Source organism: Carettochelys insculpta, chromosome 15 (genome assembly GCF_033958435.1).
Source record: "Carettochelys insculpta isolate YL-2023 chromosome 15, ASM3395843v1, whole genome shotgun sequence".
Taxonomy (NCBI): domain Eukaryota; kingdom Metazoa; phylum Chordata; order Testudines; family Carettochelyidae; genus Carettochelys; species Carettochelys insculpta.
In genome coordinates, this window is record NC_134151.1 from 35,378,970 (window position 1) to 35,401,143 (window position 22,174).

At 60.1% G+C, this 22,174-nt stretch overlaps 1 protein-coding gene across 5 annotated transcripts in view; it reads left to right on the forward strand.

The window, feature by feature from the left end:
- The window catches only part of LARP1 (La ribonucleoprotein 1, translational regulator), a 79,421-nt gene that overhangs the window by 52,431 nt on the left and 4,816 nt on the right, over window positions 1–22,174 (forward strand). For 4 of the 5 annotated variants that reach the window (XM_075009760.1, XM_075009765.1, XM_075009762.1 and 1 more), the window contains exons 3-15: window positions 2,833–2,898; window positions 6,106–6,277; window positions 8,164–8,295; window positions 8,577–8,729; window positions 10,262–10,424; window positions 11,412–11,556; window positions 11,864–12,038; window positions 13,099–13,268; window positions 14,696–15,049; window positions 18,886–19,009; window positions 20,448–20,653; window positions 20,788–20,894; window positions 21,569–21,720. In XM_075009760.1, coding sequence (XP_074865861.1) covers window positions 2,833–2,898; window positions 6,106–6,277; window positions 8,164–8,295; window positions 8,577–8,729; window positions 10,262–10,424; window positions 11,412–11,556; window positions 11,864–12,038; window positions 13,099–13,268; window positions 14,696–15,049; window positions 18,886–19,009; window positions 20,448–20,653; window positions 20,788–20,894; window positions 21,569–21,720 — 2,119 coding nt within the window. The remainder of the gene's footprint in view (window positions 1–2,832; window positions 2,899–6,105; window positions 6,278–8,163; window positions 8,296–8,576; window positions 8,730–10,261; window positions 10,425–11,411; window positions 11,557–11,863; window positions 12,039–13,098; window positions 13,269–14,695; window positions 15,050–18,885; window positions 19,010–20,447; window positions 20,654–20,787; window positions 20,895–21,568; window positions 21,721–22,174) is intronic. The other variant, XM_075009761.1, reaches the window with a different exon arrangement.

Below are 22,174 nucleotides of genomic sequence, written 5' to 3' on the forward strand. Positions count from 1 at the left end.
GCAAGTTGGGAAGATGCTGATGAGGCGATGCCATGAATATGCAGCGTCTCCTTAGCATAACAGCATCTGCTTATGATTGGAAAGTGCCGCTTTCGAATTGCGCTCTGCCTGTGTAGACAGGAGCTTTTTGAAAGGATCCCCTGGACCTTGAAAGCTCCTTCTTCCTATTTGGCTTTGGGAAGAAGGGTCTTTCAGAGTCCGGGGGGGTCCTTTCAAAGGGCCCCCGTCTACATGGGCGGCATGCAATTCAAAAGCGGCGCTTTCCAGTCGTGCGTGGCTACCATTATGCTAATAAAGCGCTGCATATTCATGTCAGTGCCTCATTAGCATCTTCCCAACTTGCTCATTGCCCTGTTCCTTCCGAAAGGAGAGGGCTAGTGTAGACGTGTCAGAAGCGTTGAAGAATTGGGACGGGAAAGGGGAGTAATAGGAACCCATATCCTGGCAAAATCCCAAACACTGGGGCTATCCCTATAGAATAAAGGCACCAGGTTACTGTAGCATCAAGGAGAGCGGGTCTAGTGCTGGAGGAGTCTCTCGTACCTCTGATTGTAGGTGTTCCTCCTTCCTCTTGCCTGTGGCCCAGCCTGTGAAGAGCAACACCCACCTGCTTGGGAGTGGGCTGTGCTCTGCAGAAAGCAGGAACAGGCTCTTGGAGCGACTGCTGTGGTGACAGGAGATGGTCCGCACTGCTGGGTGTGGTCGTCTCATCTCACAGGAGACCTGGCCCTGGGCGCTGGAAAAGGCCCAGACAACAAAAATGATTCGGGGTTTGCACCGGCTGCCGTGTGAGGAGAGGTTAATTAGCCTGGGACTTTTTGGCTTGGAAAAAGAGGCAACGAAGCGAGGACATGACAGAGCTATAAAACCACGACTGGCGTATGGAACGTAAATAAATGTGACTTGCTCCTTCCCAGAATGGGAGAACTAAGGGTCATCAAATCAGATGAGTAGGCAACAGATTTAAAACTAACAAAAGGAAGCATTTCTTCATGCAACGTGCAGTCAGCCTGTGGAACTCCTGGCCGGAGGAGGTTGTGAAGTCCAAGACTGTAACATGATTTAACAAAGAACCTGATAAATTCACGGAGGACAGGTCCACCAATGGCCGGGATGGGTAGGAATGGCGTCCCTCGCCTCTGCTGGCCAAAAGCCAGGACTGAGCAGCACTAGACGAGTCCCTGTTCTGTTCATTCCCGCTGGGCGCTTGGCATTGGCCGCTGCTAACTGGACCTTTGGTGTGACCCAGTGAGGCACTTCTGTTTTTACGATGCTCCTTTAAAACCAGCCAACCAATCCAAATCGTCCGTTGGCCAAGAGTGCAGACAATTGCCATGCGAGTGAAACAGCTGAACCCCTGGCGTGACTCCCCCTGAGCGCTCCAGGGAATCCCACGCATCCACGGTCCGCACCTCTTCAGCGTGCGGCTGTGCTTGCGCGTTCTTCTGGTCTGCTTCCCTGAGAGTTAATCCTTTTCCTCTGCTCATCTAGGAAGCAGCATCCAGGCCCTGCTCTTCTTCCCTACCAGCCCTTCTCACCCTGAGTATCAGATTTGGTCCTAGATCAAGTGGAGACACCAATAAACTGCAGAACTGGCTTGCGCACAAAACAGCTTGGCTGCAAACTCCAGCCCCAGAGGGGAGGCACACAAGTGGTGTGCTGAGTGGCCCTGCAGGCTGCTCTGGTGGATTGCATTGAAACGAGATGCCTGCTCTTCCCATCATTTTGAGCACAGAGCTGCGTGCTGCTGCCAGTTTGGGTAGCTGGCAGTACTTGGTTGCAATTGTGCTGTTACCAGGAGCGAGCCCTGCCGTCGTCTGCCGCCAGGTGGCAGGAGCTTTTAGAATGAAAGTGAGTACTGTGCTCCAGCTGAGTTGGCAGCACGGAGAGCCCTGGTGCTTTCTCTGCTCCTGTTTAAGGGCAAACAGGGCAGTGCTGAAACCCTGCGGAGCCCTGGGCTGACCTCCCCAGACGGCATCAGGATGATAGAGGAGTTCAGTTCCCAGCAGCTGATGGCGGGAATTGAGGGGATTCAGAGGCAATGGAATTGCCTAGGGTCTGGAGAGAGCCCGCAGCAGTGAGGGATGTGAAGAGTAGGCTGAGAAGCTGCCTTTTATATTTAAGTGGCTCTGTCCCTGCCGGGGCCTGAACTCGCCCTGTGTGGCGCTGAGCATGTGACAGTCGCCTGTCCAAGCGAAAAGGTCCAGCACTGTCAGCTGGAGCAGGCTTCACAGTCTGTCGGTGGCCAGCTCGCGCACACAAGGTACAGGGACTCGCCCAGCGTGGCTTGGAGTTGTTCTCCCACGAGGCAAGAATAAGGGGCTGTGCAGCTGTTCCGAAGGCAGAGTGTTTGAAAGCACTGGCCAGTCTTGTTCTGCGGTGCGTATAACTGGTCTGTGGAACTTGCAGCCCATGAGTTCACTTAGGTCAAGTGCTTAATAGGATTGTAACGAGGGTGACACTTTCCGTGGATAATAACGATCGCCAGCTCTCAGACAGGATTATGAGGGTTAAGTCCGAAGGCTTCAGGGCATAAACCAGCCTCTGAGACACAGACAGACACCCCTGCCCACCTCAGGTAGGCAGCAGTTTCCGCGTTGGGCCTGTCCCTCTTTAGTTGTCCATGAGGATGTTTCTTGGAGCTTTCTTTGAAGAATCTGGTACTGGATGCTGTTGGGTGGGGGCGGGGGGGGCGGGGAGGGCAAGTGAGAGGCTGCGGGTCTAGTCTGATGAGCTGGGCTAGGCCCGGTGCTCTGGAAGGCAAGGAGGGTTATTGGTTGTTGGCAGTTTACTGTGCTAATGAGATCTTTTGTTTTTTGCCTCTGAATATAGGTTGGAGACTTTGGTGATGCCACAAACTGGCCAACCCCTGGAGAAATAGCCCACAAGAGCATCCAGGTAAGAAGCGCAGCCCGGAGAACAAAAGGGTCTGTTGTGCAGCCACTTCTGAGCTCTCCCTGGTGAATGAGTGGTGTCCCCTGTTCCCAACAAAGGCAGAGAGCTCTAGACAAGTTGCCTGCCCAAGACCAAGATGCACTGGGGGCTTTTCCTCGGGGAGCGAGGTCTCTGCCCCAGTACCGCCGAGCTCTTCCTCTGTCACGTTTCAGTGCCTGTTTTCCCAGTAACACCCCAGATTATTCTGTCAGGTTTGGAAAAGTTACCTGCTAGCCACACTGGGAGAAGCCAGGCTGCTGCTGCTCCCTGGAATGCAAGGGGCGAACAGCTGTGTTCCGTTTGTGTGTCTGTCTTAACTGCCCTTCTCTGGGCAGACTTTCCAAATGGGTTTGTGAGCTGCTTTCTTTGTTCTTTGCTTTCCTTGATCTCCTAACAAGTTAGCGTGTATTTCCAGGTGCTGGTGTCGGGGTCTGTTTTCCTCTTGGCTTTCTCCCTCTCTTCCTCTTCTTCCTATTTTCTGCCACATCCTTCAGTCGCTGCTCTTCAGTCTCCACTCTGTCTGAAGCCTTTGTATACTTGACTCACCTTTTAATGGCTCCCCTCTGTCTCCCTTATGTGCCTCTCTTGGGTTCACTGGTCTTCAGAGTCTCTGGGGGACCAGAGAACTCAATGGCCTAAAAGGCCCCACTGCCCCCAGGCAAGTCAGGAAGCCAAACACCACCTCTGCTGTTGCTTAGATTCCTAAGAAGGTGATGCCTCTGGACCCGGCTTAGGGGAAGGGTCTGTCATTTGTAATCTCCTGCTGGTGGGTTCCTGAGTTGGAAGCCTGCTGTGGTTGCCGGAAAGGAGCAGCAATGGTCTCTCCTGAGTTTAGCCTTTCATAAAGACCTTTTACCCAAAGGAGTGTGCCAGTGTAGCAGCTCCTTGCTTTTCCCAGTAGCAGCGTGAACTCGGCCTGGCTATTGGCAGAGAGGGTCTGAATTGTTGCCCTGAAATTGACCAAACTCTTGTTCATTTCAGGCTGCTGCTCTTGAGCAAAGCTTTGAGCAGCATCCCAGGTGCTGAGGCTGGGGCAGACTCCCCCGGGGGACGTTGCATCACCTTTATGTGATAATGCTTAAAGGTGATTTTTGCAACTGTAAGGGCAAGAAATAAAGGGCAGAATCTGCCAGATTTGTTCCCTTTTACGTTTCTAGGCAGTTTTGCATTCCTCTTCTGGAGGCTGTCTTGTTTGGATGGGCAGAGAGGGAGGTTTAAAATCTCCAATGTCAGAATTGCAAACAAGGCACGAGCTGGGGTGTGTGGGTTAGGTTGGGTCAAAGATTGGGCACTTGGCAAGGAATACACTGTACAAAGTTTCCTCTTGCTTGTGTGGGCTGGGAGCGCTTTCATTTCTCCTGGGACGACACTAGGCTGCTCACAATACCCGAAATCAGCCCAATTAGTGACCTCTGGGCTGAACGCCGCTTTCTAAATCCAACCTCCCTCTGGTGACAAACGGGCCAGGCCCCTGCAGCCATCCCAAGCCAAGGGGGGCACAGAGCCGGTCGCCCGCAGCTTGTGTGGCTGGTCTGGTATTAGGATGGCAGCTTGAGGTGGAGGTGAGATGCATGGCTCCTGCAGCACCTCTCAGCCTGCATTTGTTCCCCTCAGCCTCTCGAATTAACCCTGGAGGTGAGACTGTTTTTCTTCCCGCATTCCACTGCTCTCAGAAACAGACTGAGACCTTGACAGGATGTAAGGCTGTGGGCTGGTTGCAAAGCCGGCCTTACCCAGCCTTCCTGTGGTGTGCTGGCCCAGCTTGCCCTCCTGCTGGGAGAAGGGCCGGCCCAGAGATCCCTGCAAAGCTTGCGGCCCTGTGCCAGGAAGGCTCGTGCTCTCCAGCATGCTCCATTGACATGAGCAAACCCCCGGCTGGCTCTATCCACGTATGTTCTTCCTGTGTTAGCGAGTGTTGGGTAGTACAGCGCATGGGAGAGCCCCTCTGCGCACGCGTCCTTTGAGGCAGGAAGGCCCTGAAGAATGTGAGCCCAGAGCGTTTAGCGGTGTTTGATTAGGGTGTGTCGGGCGGTGCCGGAGTTCAGGGTGTGGCCCTGTGGGCACTGCCTCTCTGCTCTAGCGCTGGGCGCTCCTGGTTGACTCTTTGGGGTGCTGGGTGTGGGCTCAGGTGGTGCCGGGAATAGCCTGCTGTGGTCCCGGGAGAAGAGGATTTCCTTTTAGGGATTCCCAGCACATCGGGCTCCTTTGCACTATGGTGCTATTCTGGGAGCCTGGACCCCCCTCTGACTCTTGGCCGCACCAAGTAGGACAGGGAAATTCATTACGCCGGCTCCCTGGAGGCAGGGGGGTAAAGTTTCCCGCAGTAGCAAGCCCAGGGCCAGGCGCCTGTTAACGCTGGCACACGCTAGGGCCGTGGCCCGTGCTGCTGCGGCCAACACGCAGGAGCTGCCAAAGCCCTATTTTTGGACATCTTCCTTTCAGCACTGTTCTCCTGGCTATGCAATAGCTGCTGTCTGTCAATGCCCTGTTGCTACCCAGCCTCTCCTTCCCCTCCGCCCTGGCGGTGAGACCTGGCAGCTCTGAGCTATGTGCCCTCCAATTCTTTCCATGCATGGGCAGAAAAAAAATGGTGCGCCACAGGTAGAACCACACGCTGCCGGCCGTGGGCGCTCTGCCAATAGCTGGGCAGCACCACGGTGTCCGCTGGGCAGCCGTCTTAGCACTCAGCTGACAGGAACGCTGCGCCTGAGCATCCCAAATGGGCCTTCCCTGTGCTTCTGGCTCCTCTCTCCTGCCTCTTGCTCTCCCTGGGGCAGTGCTAGAGCTGGGCTCCCACGTGTGCACTAAGGGAGACAGTGCAGCATGCAGAGCTCCGGGTAACGGGTAAGTCTTAGCTGTAAGCCTCTCCCGTTAGGGTAAGTGTTACGGGCTGGAGCAGCCCCCTTCCTGCCGCGGGCCGGGGCTCTCCAGCTGGGCTGGAGTTGCACTGATCACCCATTGGTTAATTGGTCAAACCGAGCATTTAACCAGTTCAGCAGTTACACGGGAGTTTACAGCCCTCGTTCCCAGGCTGGCAGCTGTCCTTCCTGCTGCCCCGCTCTGGGACGGGTTGGACGCAGCCCATGCACTGGTTCCCCCGAGCTCTGCCTAGTCCGCCCTGAGCCCGCTCCCGCCACCTTCTGCCTCACCTGCCTGGCTCTTGTCCTCCAGCAGCTGCCCAAGGCCCCGCCCCTCCGGAAGCTGCCCCCCAAGAAGGACATGAAAGAACAGGAGAAAGGGGACGGGAGCGACGGCAAAGAGAACCTGAGAACCAAATCGGACGAGTCCGGGGAGGAGAAGAACGGGGACGACGAGAACCAGAAGCTGGCGCAGAAGAAGAAAGGTGAGAATTGGGGTGGGGGTGGGGGCGCAATTCCAGGGCAGATCAGGGGAGGAGGGTGGGAGAAGGAGGAAATCAGCTGCTGTGAGGTGTGGGCCTTTGTCCTCTGCGCTGGCTGTCTCTAGGGCTGCATCTGAAATCCGTTCCCAGGCTGGTGCAGAACAAGCGGTGGTGCGCGCTGAGCAGGGAGCTGCTGTTTCGCCGTCCGCCCTGGCTGATTTTTGGGCTTCGGGGATGGATTTAGCGGGGATTGGCTTTTGGTCTGTGAGATGCTGAACAATCTGGCACTTGCCAGACTGGGACCTCTTCCTCCCTCCCACCCCACCCCTAGTCTGAGGGTCTTCGACCAGCACCCATTACTTGCGGGGGGGTTTCCCACGAGTGGCGCCCCTCCCCTCCGCTCCAGCTCTGGGTTCCGCTTGATCCAGCCCAGCCCAGCTCTGCTGGTGTCCGGGGAGGTTCTGTTCTTTCCTGCAGCTGCTGGGGACAGGGCATTTGGATCAGCTGGCAAGGGGGCTCTGCTGCTGAATGTCCCTGGGATGTTGGAGGCAGATGGAACCTGATCTAGGCTCCCTTGTACCTCCTGGAGAGCAGCCAAAGGAAGTGAGGGTTTGTCCCTGGCTCTGAGGGTGCCTGGCCACAAACTTGCCGTCCACCCTCCAGGAGTCTTGGCGGTGCGGTTGGCTCCATCTTGGAGCGGTTGGGGCAGCAAAGGCCGGCTGCTTGGGCACCTAACCCACTAGAGCAGCAGCACCGCGCGCTCGGCATAGCTGCTGCCCGTGCCGGCATGTGGGGTTCTCCCATCGGCACAGTCAGCCCACCTTCCCGAGGGAACCCTTCCAGCCACCTGGCGGTGGGGGCGAGGTCTCCAGAGCTCCGTCTCGGCCTGGGTTTTTTGCACACCAGAGAGTGCGTTCCTGAGGCAGACCAGCCCTCAGTCGCTGGCTGCTGCAGGGACCACCCCCAGGAGACCGCAGTGAGAGGGCACATGCCTGCTTCTCTGATGGCATCAGCAGCACTAGAAGATCAAGGGCCCAACGGTGCCACCCCCTCCTCCCCCAGGTACGGGGCCCCTGGGCTCAGTGGGCTCCTTAGACCCCTGGGAAGACCTGAACCCACCTCTGGATGGATGGGTTGGTCCCATCCAGCCTCTTCCCAGGCCCGGGGCTGGCAGAGCACTGAGACAGCGGTTGCGCCTGGCCCTAGGTGCTGGCCTTCCAGGGGAAGCCGGCTTTGCTCCAGGGCGCTGCAGGAAGTCCACCCCACAGTGGCAGGAGCAGTCTTGGTCTCCTTCCTCTGTGTGCCTGGCAGTTCTCTCTGCTGGGTGTGAGCTCTGCAAGCGTCTCCAGGGCTACGGGCAAGAGCCAAGCGCATGGGGTGAAAAGCGTCCAACTTGAAGGATATCGGCAAACCCCAGCCTGGCGCTGGAGCCGTGGCGCCAGTGTTCCCCGTAAGCTGAGCACATGGGTGGCCACCCAGGGGAGCTGCAGGTGCTGCCCAGAGCTCCCACAGCTGGCAGCACGTCTGCTGGTGGCGCGCATGTGCCTGGGTGCACACAACACAATTTATTTCACCCATGGAGGGAGAAATTAGAGGGGCACTGAGCAGCACCCTGGGTTAGTCTGGCCCAGAGCTCGCAGAGCCTGTGTGGAATAGAGCAGCCCTGGTCGCCCAGAGGGGAGCCATGCTCAGCCCTCCTGCGCTGGGGTTCCCGCCTTTGGAGGCAGTGGGCCAGCGGGAGCTGTGGGAACTGGGCTGGAGGCAGAGGCACGCTGGATTCTGCCCATGCTGGTTCATGCAGCTGGACCGAGGGCTGCGGGGGGGGTGGAAGCTGGTATTTACTCTCCCTCGGGAGGCCAGGTGACATCCAAATCCTGTCCCTCGTTCAGGCAATAAGCACAAGTGGGTGCCCCTGCAAATAGACTTGAAGGCGGAGGTGCCCCGGGACAAAGCAGCCTCTCGGAACAACCGGCAGAACGAACAGCACAGGCACCCGTCCAACAACCGCAGCGACCTGAAAGGTGGGTGCGCCGGGGGGAGCTGCTGCCACTGCCGTCCCAGCCAGCCTGCCGCATCCCCACAGCCGTCCGCGGGCGGGTGGCTGAGCGGTGCCGCGAAGGGGGCGTGTGGCACTCCAGCCGGACAGCGCCTGGACGCCATGAGCCGAATCCCTTCTCTGGGGGTACCTGCTGGAGGACAGAGCAGTGGGTGTGTGGGTGGAGCGTCCCTGGGGCAGGTGCAGCCCCGATCACCCCCGCTCAGGCCTCACTTCCTTCTGGTGCTCTCCCTGGCTCCTCCGCAGGTTGGCACCCGGATAACAAGCACGAGCGGAGCTGGCCTGACCACGACGAAACCTCCAGCGTGAAGAGCGAGGGAGGAGCAGTACGGGGAGCCTTCCGGGGCAGGGGCCGGGGCCGCGGCCGGGGCCGGGGCCGTGGAAGAGGAGGCACTCGCTGTATGTATAGTCCTGGGAGTGGCCGCATGCCATCGGCTGAGCTTGTGCGCGGGGCTCTCGTAAGGGGCCAGTGGCTCTGTCTGCAGCCTGTCTGGGGCTGGTTTGCTCTGCAGGGAGCAGGGGAGGGTTTGGGGTGATGGGGTTTGAGTGCTCACGGGAGCAGTCAGGCACATCCTATTCGCACCGTCCGGTGGCTTTAGCTGCCAGCGTTCAGTGCAGGCGAAGGCACGTAGCCTGGCAAATGGTGCAGGCCCAGCCAGCAATACTGTAACGCAGTCACGTAGGAAGGTAGCTGGTCTGCTGGTGAACGACCCGTGTTCGGAACAGGGCAGTCACAGGAATGGAGCCTGCGCAGGCAGGAAGCTGGGCCCTGTGTGCTGGGTAGCTGGGTGTTCTCCTGGCCAGGTGTTGGGCCTGCCGGTTCAGGGGCCGTAGGGTGATGCAGTGCTGGGGGGCGGCACTGTCAGAGGCAGCTTTGGGGGAGGAGGTGTTGGCCAGGGAAGCAGCATGGGCTGCGGTTGAGGAGCCCGGAGGGGGATCCGTAAGCCCTGCGTGGCCATCTCCAGTGGTGGTGTGGAACTGGCCTTGGCCTGGCTCCTGTTGCTGTAACACACAAGCACTTGGCAGTGTATCCACCCCCCTGTGGGAGGGGAGCTGAGGCCCAGGGAGGCTGTGACCATTCCTACTGGGAGCCTGGCAAAATAGGGACTTGAACCCAGTACTGACGAAACCCAGGCCAGCGCGTGCCCTCCCGTCCCCTCGGCAGGATCCGCTCTGAGCATGAGCCTTGGGGCTGACTTGGTGAGATTCCTCCCGCTGTCCTGGGGCCCTGAGACATGGGTGCCTGCTGGGCCGGGGGCTGCAGCAAACGGGGTGTGAAAGGAAAACCTGGTGGTGGGCCCCAGCTTAAAGAGCCAACCGCTGCGCATTGCGCTGTGGAGAGGGACTGCCCAGAACGGCTGTGGAGAGCGCCCCCTTGGGGTGCTCTAGTGTGAGCACAGTCACACCTGGCTCAGCTTGTCTTACGATGACAAGCCCTGGTTTTCCCCACTGCTGCTGTTTGCACCCACCTCCTGTGCATCCCCCTCCCCCGCCGGGGGAGGGAGAAGGTCAGGGATGCACTTGAGTTGCAGTCCCTGACTTCAGCCTTGTGCGCCCTGGGAAGAGAGGACGCCCGCGTGATGACCCGCTGCCTTGGCTGTGCCGCTGGCCAGGGCTCGGAAGGCTCCACGTTTTAGCCGATTCCGGAGGCTGAAGCAGGACAGGCAGGGGGTTTTGCAAGCTCCCCAGCTGCCCGGGTCCGTGACCCTTGCTCCTTGAGGAGGAGGCCGGTAGCAGCAGAAGCTGGCAACATCTCCACTCGAATCGCTGCAGTGTCAGAACGAGGGCTGCCCCACGCTGCTGTGAGCTGTAGGGGCCTGCGGGGTTCGGGGCCCTGTGCTGTGCAGCACCCCAGGAAGTTCACCAAGCGCCTGGGACATTGGATGTCACACGGGCCCCCAACTAAGCAGCTGCCTTTGTCCTGCTCTCAGCGCACTTCGACTACCAGTACGGCTACCGCAAGTTCGACGGCTCGGAGGGCTCACGCACCCAGAAGTACGCCAGTAACATCACCTACTACTTCGACAACATCAGCAGCACAGAGCTGTACAGCGTGGACCAGGAGCTGCTCAAGGACTACATCAAGCGGCAGATGTAAGGGCTGCCCCTAGGAGCCGGGGGTCCTCCAGCCGGCAGAGTTGGGGACTGAGCCCTTTGGCTGGAGTGGGACCTGGGGCAGCGGAGCTCTGAGGCCCCCTGAGGTGGGGCTTGTGGGGGAGAGGGAGAGGTGCCAGCAGCTTGAAAGGCGAAGCCCCATTTACCGGGGCGGCTCTGCCCCAGAGGCAGCACAGCCACGTTGTTGCATAGCCCAGCAGTCAGCACAGCGCACCTCTTGTCTGGGGGCTTTCCAGCAGCGGGCGGGGAGCTGCCTCCAGACCAGTGTTCAGTGCCCAACTTGCAGAGGTTTCGCCCTCCCTCCTGCCCCACAGAGAGTTTCGGGGGCTGCCCAGCGGATTAGCAGAGCGCCCACAGGGGGCAGCCTGTGTTGCTACTGGTGATGCACATCCACTCATGCCTCAGTGCACGTGACAAAACTTATTCCACCCCGGAGGGAAGAGATTAGAGGAAACCCTGCTCCAGACCTGGGCTCAGTCCCCTGGTCTCCAGCCTTCCCTTGAGCAAGGCACTAGACTGTCTGTACCGCAATTCCCTGCCATTGCGCTTTGTTTAGGCTCTGTGGGCAGGGACTCAGTGCCCCACGCCTTGTCTGACAGGATCCCCCTGGAGCTGGGGCCTTCAGGCACCCCAGGTCCAAGCAAGAGCGACCAGTCTGGCTGGGAGCTGGGCAGGTTGCGGGTGCATTGCTCTGGCTGTGGGGGGCAGCACAGTGGAGGGATGATGCCTTTCCTTGGGGAGACCCTAGAAGGGATGAGCCACTGCCTTCCCTGGGAGGGAGCATGCTTGGCCTCCGCTTCACTCAGTGCCCCTAGTGAGCGACTCCTGGGCTGGCCTCGTGGCTCTGGAGCCGGTCCTGGGCTCGCGGTGCCTCTCTCCCTCACAGCAGAGGCTGGAGCACCTGCGATCCCGGAGCAATGTGGTGATTGTCTCCTCTCTCCCGCGGGGTGTCGGCGCTCGGTGCAGAGAGTACTACTTCAGCATCGACAATCTGGAGCGGGATTTCTTCCTGCGGCGCAAGATGGACGCGGACGGCTTCCTGCCCATCACCTTGATTGCCAGCTTCCACCGGGTGCAGGCCCTCACTACAGACGTCAGCCTCATCATTAAGGTGAGGGCTCCTGCTGGGCTGGCCCTGGGAGGAGGCTTGTCCATGCGGCATGGCCCCACTCACGCTGCTCCCCCTGTCCAGACTGCCTGGGGCGCTGAGTGGTGAGGCCAAGCAGTGGGACTTCCTGCCTTGCCCCGCTGGGGGAAGCTCTGGGTAGATGAGCCTGTGGGAACCGGCCTCTCCCTCGCTGGCGTAGGCACCAAAGCTCTATCTCCACACAGGCAGCCGGAGCCTCCACCGTGGGGTTCCCGGCTGCTCTTTGAGGGGCATCCGTGAACTAACCCTGCTCTGTGGGCTGGGTCCCCAGGCCCTGAAAGACAGCAAAGTGGTGGAGATCGTGGACCAGAAGATCAGGAGAAAGGAGCAGCCAGAAAAATGGCCTCTCCCTGGCCCCCCCATGGCGGACTACACCCAGACAGACTTCTCTCAGCTCATCAACTGCCCCGAGTTCGTCCCCCGGCAGAGCTTCCAGAAGGAGACAGGTGAGAGGGGACCGGTGATGTTGGGGGGCGAGGGAGGAGCATGGCCGGGTGGCACCTGGAGAAACAGCCCAGGGTGGTGTCCATTGTGGTGACAGGAAAAGCCCTGTGGGACCAGGAGTCAGTGGTCAGGTCAGACTTGGAGAGAGGCATGGCCCAGGGCAGGAGTTTGCTGCTGTGGTGGTAAGAGCAGCATGTCCCGCTGGTCCCCTCTCTCCGACGCGTCCGTCCTGCACTGCGACAGGGCCTCTGAAACCTAGGCCCCGACTCTCTCTCGGAGGAGGCAGGCTGAGCACCTGGAACGGCCCCGTCCTGGTGAGCCAGCCAGTGGCTGGCAGGTGCTTGTGCAAACCCTGGCTTATGGCTGCCCAGGAGTGTGGAGTCCTGTGGAAAGCCAGTGTGTCACTGGCCAACCCGGGGGTACTTGGGAACAGGCTTCACGTTCTGACGTGCGAGGCCTTCAGGGCTCAGGTGCAGCTCTGCTGCCCTCTCAGCCACTCGCTCTTCCTTGCGGCCCTCTGGTCCCCTCCGCTGGCCGAGGGGGGCCTTGGGAGGAGGTGGGGCTGGGGAGAGGAAGCTGCTAGGGCTGGTGGGAGTTTGGAATAGGTGGTGGATGGCTTTCAGCAGTCTGCCCCCAGAGACCTGGGCTGTCCCAGGAAAAGCCCTACTGAGGATGGGGAGCCCCAGGCATGCCCTTGGGGCTGAGCTTTCGTAGGTTGCCTAAACTCAGTGGGGAGTGTTGGCCTCCGCTGGGCGGCTTGGAGAGGCTGAGATTTGCCTCTAGACATGACAGGCTGCGGCGCGTAGGCTGGGCACAAGACGCTCTCCTGCAGTGATAAGAGCATTGCCCTCCACCGCCCTCTCCTTGCTACGCGGCCTTTCCCGTCTCTGGGCTCAGGTCTGGCGCTGCGGCAGCTTCCTCTGGGAGCTTCCTTCAGGGTTTTGAGGACCAGACCCTGGAATGCCCCACGGGCACTTCCCTGTCCTGCATGGGCGGGTGGGTGTGCACAGTCGCGTTTCCGTCCTGGGCTTAAGAGACGTGTCTGTCCTGGGACGTGTCTAGAGTCTGCCCCCGGGTCTCCGCGTGCTGCCAGCCCCGTGCCCACCAAGACCGAGGCGGTCAGCAACCTGAAGACGATGCCCAAAGGCCTGTCAGCCAGCTTACCGGACTTGGATTCGGAGACGTGGATCGAAGTGAAGAAAAGGCCTCGGCCTTCCCCAGCCAGACCCAAGGTGCTCAGCAGCATGTGGCTCTGCCCCGGCAGGCTGTGGGAGGGGAGCTGAGCCCTGCCTGGGCAAGGGCCAGTCTCTGCTGGCAGTTGTGCGGCAGGGTCGGTACTGACCTGATTCCCATGGGCGGCTTCCAGGGCAGGATGAATTTGGGCATGCGCAGTAATGTGGAGGGGGTGTGCAATATGTCACCTTTGTACCAGTGCCCATAACAAAATCCAAGGGGGTGGGGATCCGGGGTTTGGAGTGTGGAGGATGGGCCCGGGGCTGGGGCAGAGGCATGGATGGCTCTGGCTAGTGGTGCAGGCCCAGATGGGGGCTGGAAATGAGGGATTTGAGGTATGGGAGGCAGAGGTGAGAAAAGTACCGAAAACATTACTTGAGTAAAAGTGTAGCTGCATTCACCTCTGGATACTTGAGTACAGTCTAGATGTGCGTGTGTACATTGTCTCAAGTAGCAGAGAGACAGCACTAACTTCAGCACGCACCCCCTTCCAAACAACTGCACCTTTTTTGGGGTCCTTTTTCTACCTTTGATGGGAGGCGTTCAGGGTTGGGGTTCGGGGGGCATACAGGCTCTGGGCTGGGGGCGGAGGGCTGTGGGGTGCAGGGGGGCATACAGGCTCTGGGCTGGGGGCGGAGGGCTGTGGGGTGCAGGGGGGCATACAGGCTCTGGGCTGGGGGCGGAGGGCTGTGGGGTGCGGGGGGGCATACAGGCTCTGGGCTGGGGGCGGAGGGCTGTGGGGTGCGGGGGGGCATACAGGCTCTGGGCTGGGGGCGGAGGGCTGTGGGGTGCGGGGGGGCATACAGGCTCTGGGCTGCGGGGGGGTACAGGCTCTGGGCTGGGGCTGAGGGCTGGGCAATTTAGGGTGCAGGAGGAATCTCAGGACTGGGAGGAGACTTGAGGTGGGGTGGGGTTGGGGCTTGGGGTTATCTGGGCAGTTCCCTGCTGGGCCCTCCAAGTAAGGCGGCCCCTTTCCTTTGGTCATGGCAGCTTCATGGCTTGGGGAAGAGGGTCTCTCCCTACTGCAGGCCTGAGTCCCTGCATGGGACTTAACAGGAATTTAGGCGGTTTCCTGTTTCTTGCCCTCACCCCGTTCCCCTGCGCACTCACAGCCCTGAGGGCACAGGAGCCCCTGACCGCCGGGAGTCACTCCTGGCCGAACACAGTTTCCACAGGGCTGTCAGCTTTGTGCAGCCTGGAGGGAAGCTGGAGCCTCTTCTCACAGCAGCCTGAAGCCTCCAGGCCAGCAAGGGCGCAGCGCACCAGGGGCTTGCTGGGACCGGGGTTGACTGCAGAGGGCAGAAATGTAGTGTTCTCCCCGGCTCCCGGGGCTTCCTCCCCCACAGCTCCCATCCTCTCCCGGCTGGCCCCAGCGCAGTCTGTCCCGGCTGGCCCCAGCGCAGTCTGCCTTCTCTTTTGCCTTTAGAAAGCGGAGGAGCTGAAGGCGCCCCCGAAGCAGAAGGACCAAGACGAACCCGAGGAGCTGGACTTCCTGTTCGACGAGGAGATGGAGCAGATGGATGGGCGGAAGAACACCTTCACCGACTGGTCGGACGAGGATTCGGACTATGAGATCGACGACCGGGACGTGAACAAGATCCTGATAGTGACGCAGACGCCCCCTTACCTGCGCCGGCACCCCGGGGGTGATCGCACGGGCAATCACACCTCCAGGGCGAAAATGAGCTCGGAGCTGGCCAAGGTCATCAACGACGGGCTGTATTACTACGAGCAGGACCTGTGGACAGAGCAGTTTGAGCCGGAGTACTCGCAGATCAAGGTGAGAGCCAGAACCCACGGCCCAGTGTGCCCCTGGCCAACCCAGCCCCTGGCTCCGTCCACTTGAGGAGCTGGCTTGTTTCAGTTGGATTTAATCCACTTCCTAACCAGCACGTGCGACCCTGCTGTGGAGTGCACTGGTTCACAATGGGCACAGCTGTGTGCAGGTGAGCCCTGGGACAGGAGTCCCGTGGAAGGCTTCCTGCCCACCAAACGGGAGCACATGGGAGTGACCCCAAGCTTGTCCTCCAGAGCCCCCCACTTAGCACTAGAGATGGGGAGAGTCCCCAAAAAGTTACTTGAGTAAATGTGCAGCTGCTGGGGTGGGGGGGTGCCTCAGTACAAGTGGCAGGGGTGTCTCTGGAAAATTACTTGAGTAGAAGTGCACAAATGCCACATCTTGGTTGTACTCAAGTATCCAGAAGTGAAGGTAGCTGCACTTTTAGTCAACTTTTCGGGTACTTGCTCCGCGGTGGTTTAGCGCTCTGTGGCTCCCTTGCACCTGGCCGTAGCACGACCCCTTGGAGGGACATGGCTTTTGTTAGAGCGATTGGTTGTAGTTGGCCGGGACCCCTTGCTGCCAGGTGAGCTGCCTGTCTGTCCCCCAAGACTCTGCCGTTTCCTTCCTGCTTCACCTCCGTTCTCACTGTGTCCTTTGGGCTGCTCCCCTGTCTGCGTGTGCTTCTCTGTTCACTCTGCTTCCTGTGCTTGACCTTGTCTGCCCATCGCTTTACTTTCTGATCACTCCCTCTTTCCCGTCCTCTTTGATCTTCCTCCTCGTACGCCAGCGACCTGCACTGTGGAGTCTGTTTCAGGCTCTGTAGAGCCTCTTACAATCTCTGGCAGAGTGGAACAGGCCCTGGGGGCTTGCCCACCCAGGGAGCTTTCTCAGCGTAGCCACCCCCAGCGGGTGAGTCGGCCGTAGCAGCGCCACTAACTTGCTCTGTGAGCGTGCTGTTTTGGAGTGAGTAGTCACTCTGGTTCTGCAGTGGTGCATCCTCGTGGGACTTTGTACGGGTAAAGCTGTAGCACAACTGTGCGTCTGGTGGACCTGTGCTGGGACGCTGACCTGTGTGGAGCTGTACAGCTTGAGTGCTGTGTAGTCACCTTGGGGAGGGTGTGGGAGAAGCTGTCAGCAGCTGAGTGGTAGAAGAAGGCTCCTGCTTCCTGGTCATACCCTTCCTCTTGCGGCTCTTCAGGGCCTGGTCAGCATCGTAACTAACTGAATTCTGACCTCGTGGGTTTGCCAGCCAGGCCTTTGCCCATCCTCCTGGCCCCTGGAACGAGCAAGACAATCTTGGGCAGCTGGAGCCTAAAAAATAAATATATGGCAATATACCTATTTCGTAGAGCTGGAAGGGACCCCAAGCACAGAACATTTGTTTGTTTTAAAATCTATCTGCCCCAGACCCCTAAACGGCCGCCTCAAGGACGAGGCTCACAACTGGGTTTAGAAGGTCAATGCTCAAACCACTGGGCCATCCCTCCCCCACCAAAGGAGGCCTCTTCCCTGACCAGGAACACTAGGGGCCTGGGTCCCTGCCTTAACCATCTGGCCACTGGGCAGAGTCCTTGCCTGAGCTCCCCACTGTTGCCCCCTCCTGCTGCGGGGGTGAGAAGCAGCCTGCCCTGCCAACCCCAGCCTTGCTACCCAGGCTGCTGATTGGCCTGGCACCCAGGAGCTCTGGGCCCTGGGAGTCTGACAGTAAGGCCGGCAGGTGGCAAAGGGAGAGGCGGCTCAGCGCCAAGGCAGGGACTGAGGGGAACAAGGTGCCAAGTGCTTCTCCGCTGTCTGAGGCGCCGCGACCCCTCACCAGTACAGGACTGCCCCACGTCCGGCTCGCCCCACAGACTGCAGTCCCTCTTGTCGGGCTCATTCCACCCCGTGTGGGGGCTGCGCTGTTGCCTCAGGGGGTGCCGGGTTCAACTGCCCCTTGTGCCAGTGTGTTGCAGTAGCTGCGTTTTTCGGGGGCCTGTTTGTGTCTCTGGTAAGGCACCGCCAGTCATAGTTCTCTTCACTGCCCCTGCCTGTCCCCTGTGCTCTGGGCAACCGATTGAGATGTTTCTCTTCCATCCAAGAAGCAGTAGAACCATTCACAGCACGGACGCTAATTGGGCTGGGAACACAGGAGCCAGGATCGGGGTGCCTCTGATTTTAGCTGTGTGGAATAAATTTTTGTGTGTATTGAGCCATGTGCGGATGTGCACCACCCTTTTAAACATGCTGCCGGCTGTGGGCCCTGTGCTAATCGGCTATGTAGCACCTGACTCTCTCCTGGGCAGCTGCCCAAGTGCTACAGGGAGCGCTGCCTTGTGCGTGCGGTCGGCAGGTCGCTGTTAGTGAGAGTTGAGTTCGCTGCCTAGGATAGTTATGTGCTTTGCTCTGGTCAGCCAATGGGGATTAAAATAGCAGGAGACGCAGGAGCTTGGCTTTGAACTTGCTAGGCCTTGGTTGTTACGCTCCTGCACGAAGTCGGCGTGAGTTAGGTCGCCGTACAGCCGCTGTGGTGGTTTGTGTCAGTACCGCCCTTGGCTGGGGATGCCCGTTGTCACCATTAGCACTTCCTGCATGGCTCATTTGGTGAGCACTGGCAGCTGGCGCCTCCCCTCTTGGGGCTGACTGCTCACAGGCACCGTCAGTCACCCAGCTTCACCCTAGCCCCATCACTCGTGGAGGTTGAGTGGGCCAGGGCCATGGGCGGGAGCCAGGCTGGAGCGTAGCCCCTGGCAGAGGTAGGCTCAGGGGAGCTGCCTTGTGTTGTCTGAACTCTAGTGCAGACCAGGCCTCAGCAATTCAAGGTCAGCCCAGGCTCCCTGAGGAGGTACAAGCCAGGTGATCATGCCTTGCGGCGGTCCGAACTCCCCCTTGGCTCAGGTGGGGTAGGAAACGATGTTCCCGGAGGGCCTTGGTCTGCTGCGTGAGTTCCGCAGCCCCCAGAGATGACCTCAGTGGGGTACGAGGCACTGCCCCGTGAGGGGGAGGTACAGCTGAGGGATGAACTGGAGCGTGAGGAGAGGCGCAGTGGGCCAGAGGAGTAGCTGTTTGGGAAGCAGTGGGCAGATTCACGTGGCAAGCGGAGTCCAGTGAGACACCTGGGTGCTGCCTTGGGAGCACTCGAAGTCTGGGGAGGTACCTAGAGAGTTGGGAGGGCAAAGAAGCTGGAGGCCGGTGGGGGAGGGAGGCTGTTCCCTGAGGGTCCTTGGAATCTGGGGCAGCTGAGTGGGTCTGGAGGTAACCAGGGCGGGGGGCATAATGGTGCCTATGTCTCTAGCACATCTGTGTTCATCCTCCCCTGAGCCCGTTAGTGTGTTCCCCATTGTCCTGAGGTTCTGCGCCCGTTCTCGTGGTGCTTGTGTCCAGAAGAGTAGCTGGGGTGGTGGCAGTGCTGGGGCGGCCGCGCCAGCTGAGAGTGAAAGGGGCCCGCAGACGCTGGCCTCACACATGCCACAAACTGCTCCAGGAGTGTGGCAGGAGAGTGGTTCATCCCTTCCCTGGTGCGGGGGGGTGCGTGCAGGGAGTGGGCACTTTGTGGCCGGTGGGAGGCCAGGGCTGCTCCTAGCACGAGGGGGTGGGTCCCCCTTTCAGAGCAAGTCCTGGAGCAGCTCCCATTCCCTCTGCCGGGGTCTCTGGGCTCTGGTTACCCACAGGGAGAGGGCAGCGGTGGGGGCTCGCCCAGTCCAGGCTGTGCTGGAAAGGGAGAGAACCACTCAGGTTGGGTTGGGCTGCTCAGGACCAGCACACAACCCCCAGGGGAGGCTTTCAGTGGGGGTGAGCCACCTGCCGTGGGCGGCTGCTGGGCTGGCTGCTCCATCCCCTTGATCTGTCTTCAAATGCAGCAAGAAGTTGAGAACTTCAAGAAAGTCAACATGATCAGCCGGGAGCAATTTGATACGCTGACCCCGGAGCCCCCTATCGATCCAAACCAGGAAGTTCCTCCTGGGCCTCCCAGGTTCCAGCAAGGTAAGAGCCGTCCGACAGGGAAGGTTGGGTAGCGGCTGGTGAGCCGTGCAGGGGGAGGGAAGCCGGGTGCCTTGCAGGGCTAGTGGTGCTTATTAGGGCCCATCTCCTGGCGAGAGGCTGGAACAGCCACCTTGGGGTGCTGCTGGGCTGGGGGTCAGGGTAAGGCCGTGGTCTAGTGAGATGTCACTACGATGGCATGAGGTGGGAAAAGTACCCCCAAAACTTAGTAGAGTAAAAGTGCAGCTGCTTTTCCTTCTGAATGCTTGAGTAAAAAGTAGGCCCATCCCACCTTGATTGTACTCAAGTAGTTTTCCTGGAGGACACCAGTGACTTGTACTTAAGGGCACCCCTTTGAGCTGCGTTTTTTACTCAGTAAGTTCTGTGTAGTTTTCCCACCTCTGCTGTAGGGGTGACTTGCCAGCCCTGCTGCCCGCAGACATCTGAACCTGAGGGGGCTGCACACCCCTGCCCCCATGCTAGTAGGCGCACCCCAGTCTGCAGCACAGATCATCTCTGTGAGCTACTCAGTGCCCCTGGTCTCTTCTCCCTGGCCCTGATCCCAAGGGCTTACCTCCCATCGTTGCCATCGGCGGGGCTGTGGCGTGAGCTGCAGGGAACGCCCCAGGCATTTGCTGGTCAAGGCGTGACTCAGCTGACCCAGTGAAGCGCCGAGAGGAGCAGCAGCCCAAATTCAGGGCATCACCTAGTTCCCCAGGAGCGGGTGAAGCACTGGGATGTGTTGCCGAGAGGGGTGGCGGATTCTCCATCCCTCAAGGTTCTTAAGTCCCAGCTTGACAAGGTTCTGGCTGTGGGTAGGGGGCTGGACTAGATGGCCTCCTGAGCTCCCTTCCCGCCCTGGGAGTCTGTGATGTAGGAAATGGACGGACGGGCTCTGCCCTGTGGGCAATGCTGCCTCACAGGAGGGGGTTGCACGGTCAGACCTCCTGGCTGTGTCTCTCCTGCAACTGATGTGAAAGAAGCTGTGGGGGGTCGGATGGCAGTGCAGCTCCAGTGGCCCTGGTTGGGGTAGATGGGATCTCTCTTTCCCCAGGGGTGTAGGGGATGGGTCATTGAGTGGGAAGGGATTTCTCCCTGGGCCCAGTGGGTGAGAAGCAGCCGCTCTGCGGCAGGAGACTGGCGAACACCCAGCTCCCGGCTCCCAAAACAGCAGGTGGTTTGCTGCCCCCACCCCCTGTGGTGCTCGCCAGTTTGCATGTGCAGCAGCTCTGGCTTAGTGGTAGCAGCCTTGTCCCTGGCACCTGGCCACCCTTGGTGACCGGTCAGAGCTGTGGGCTGCCCCTCCTGAGCCGTGGGTCAGAGCAGCCTGGGCAGCAGCTTACATGTCCCGAACAGGCTCTGGAGGGGCAGAGCTCCACCCGCCCTGCTGGGCAGGGCCCCCTTCCCTGCCTGGGTCTGAGCCGGTGTCTCCTTCCCTCAGTCCCTACCGACGCCTTGGCCAATAAGCTCTTTGGAGTGCCGGAGCCTTCGACCATCGCCCGGTCTCTGCCGACCACCGTGCCAGAATCGCCCAACTATCGCAGTGCCCGGACACCCCGCACCCCTCGCACGCCACAGCTGAAAGACCCCACGCAGACACCCCGCTTCTACCCAGTGGTGAAGGAGGGCAGGACGATAGATGCCAAGGTGAGCTGTCCCTGGACTGGGGCAGCGGGTTGTCGGCTCCCCAGGCGTCACCTGGAACTCCTGCGTCCCGTCTGGGATGGCTGCAGTGGGAGTCTGTCCCGGGGACGAACCTCTTACACCGCTCGCTCTTGCAGACGCCCCGGAAGAGGAAGACGCGGCACAGTTCAAACCCCCCGCTGGAATGCCACGTCGGCTGGGTGATGGACTCCCGGGAGCACCGGCCTCGCACGGCCTCCATCAGGTATGCCGAGGGCTGGGAGTGGGCAGGCAGCTGTTGGTGGGGTTTGAGGGCTCTCCCCTCCCCAGCACGCTCGTCCAGCGGAGCCACCCTCACAGTGGGGTCAGCCGCAGGGCTGAGGCTCCATTTACAAGGAGGGAGAGTCGTGCCCCTTCTGGGGGATGACGCTCGAGAGCGGTTGAATGTCTGTTTGGCGCTGAACCACCCCGTGGTTGTGGCGGGGCCCGGGATCACCAGGCCTGTGACCCTGCAGCTCTGAGTTGTGTCGGAATTCTGTAATGCCCTGGGCATGTGCTGGCTGGGAGGACCCTGGCTGAAGGAGTGTGCACCAGCCCCTCCCTCTGGCAGCCTCCACGTCAGGGTTCCCTCAAATTTTTTCCGTTCCAGGGTGGAATAAATGTTACGTGCACTAAGGCATGCACACCACCAGTATAAACATGTGGGTGGCTGCGGGCGCTCTGCTAATCAGCTGGGCAGCTGCCCAAGTGCTCAGCTCGCAGGGAATACTGCTTCATGTGCTCGGGTAGCAGGGACCTGCGGGCCTTTGTGCAGGTGGATGGAGTCTGGCCTTTGTCCTCGCTCAGCGGCAACCCTGTCTCCTGCAAGCCGTGCTCGGGCACGTGCCTGGCGCTGCCCGAGGCAGGAGAGGTGGGTTGACCGGCATGTCTTGTGCTCAGCTCCAGTCCCTCGGAGGGAACCCTGGCCGTCGGGAGCTACGGCTGCACCCCCCAGTCGCTGCCCAAGTTCCAGCATCCTTCCCACGAGCTGCTCAAGGAGAACGGCTTCACGCAACACGTGTATCACAAGTACCGTCGGCGCTGCCTTAATGGTGGGTGAGGGGAGGGCCCGCTGGGGCTGCTGGAGTTCTTGCTCTGCCTGGCAGAGGGTGGGGGCCATCCCTGGTGCAGCCACACGGGTTATTGTCACGGGCCGGGGCAGACAGGTCCTGCTGCTGGTGCAGAACCAGTGCAGGGTCCAGAGGTGCCTTGACCTGTATCGTAGCCTAAGGAGGGCACCAGGTAACGGGGAGCAGAGGGGACTGGCTGTAGGGAGCTTCCACCCGCTGGCAGCAGCAACGTGCACACAGCCTGTGGGAGGAAGGAGGAGAGGGGTCCGTGGAGCACAAGTCTGTCACAGCTCTGCCATGTCCTGGGTCTCTGTTTGCCAGTGCTGGGAACGGGCCAGAGGGAAGATCACGTGATGGCCTGTTCTGTGCATTCCCTGGGGGCACCTGGCATTGGCCACTGCCCAGAGACAGGGCACTGGGCTGGTGGACTTTCGGC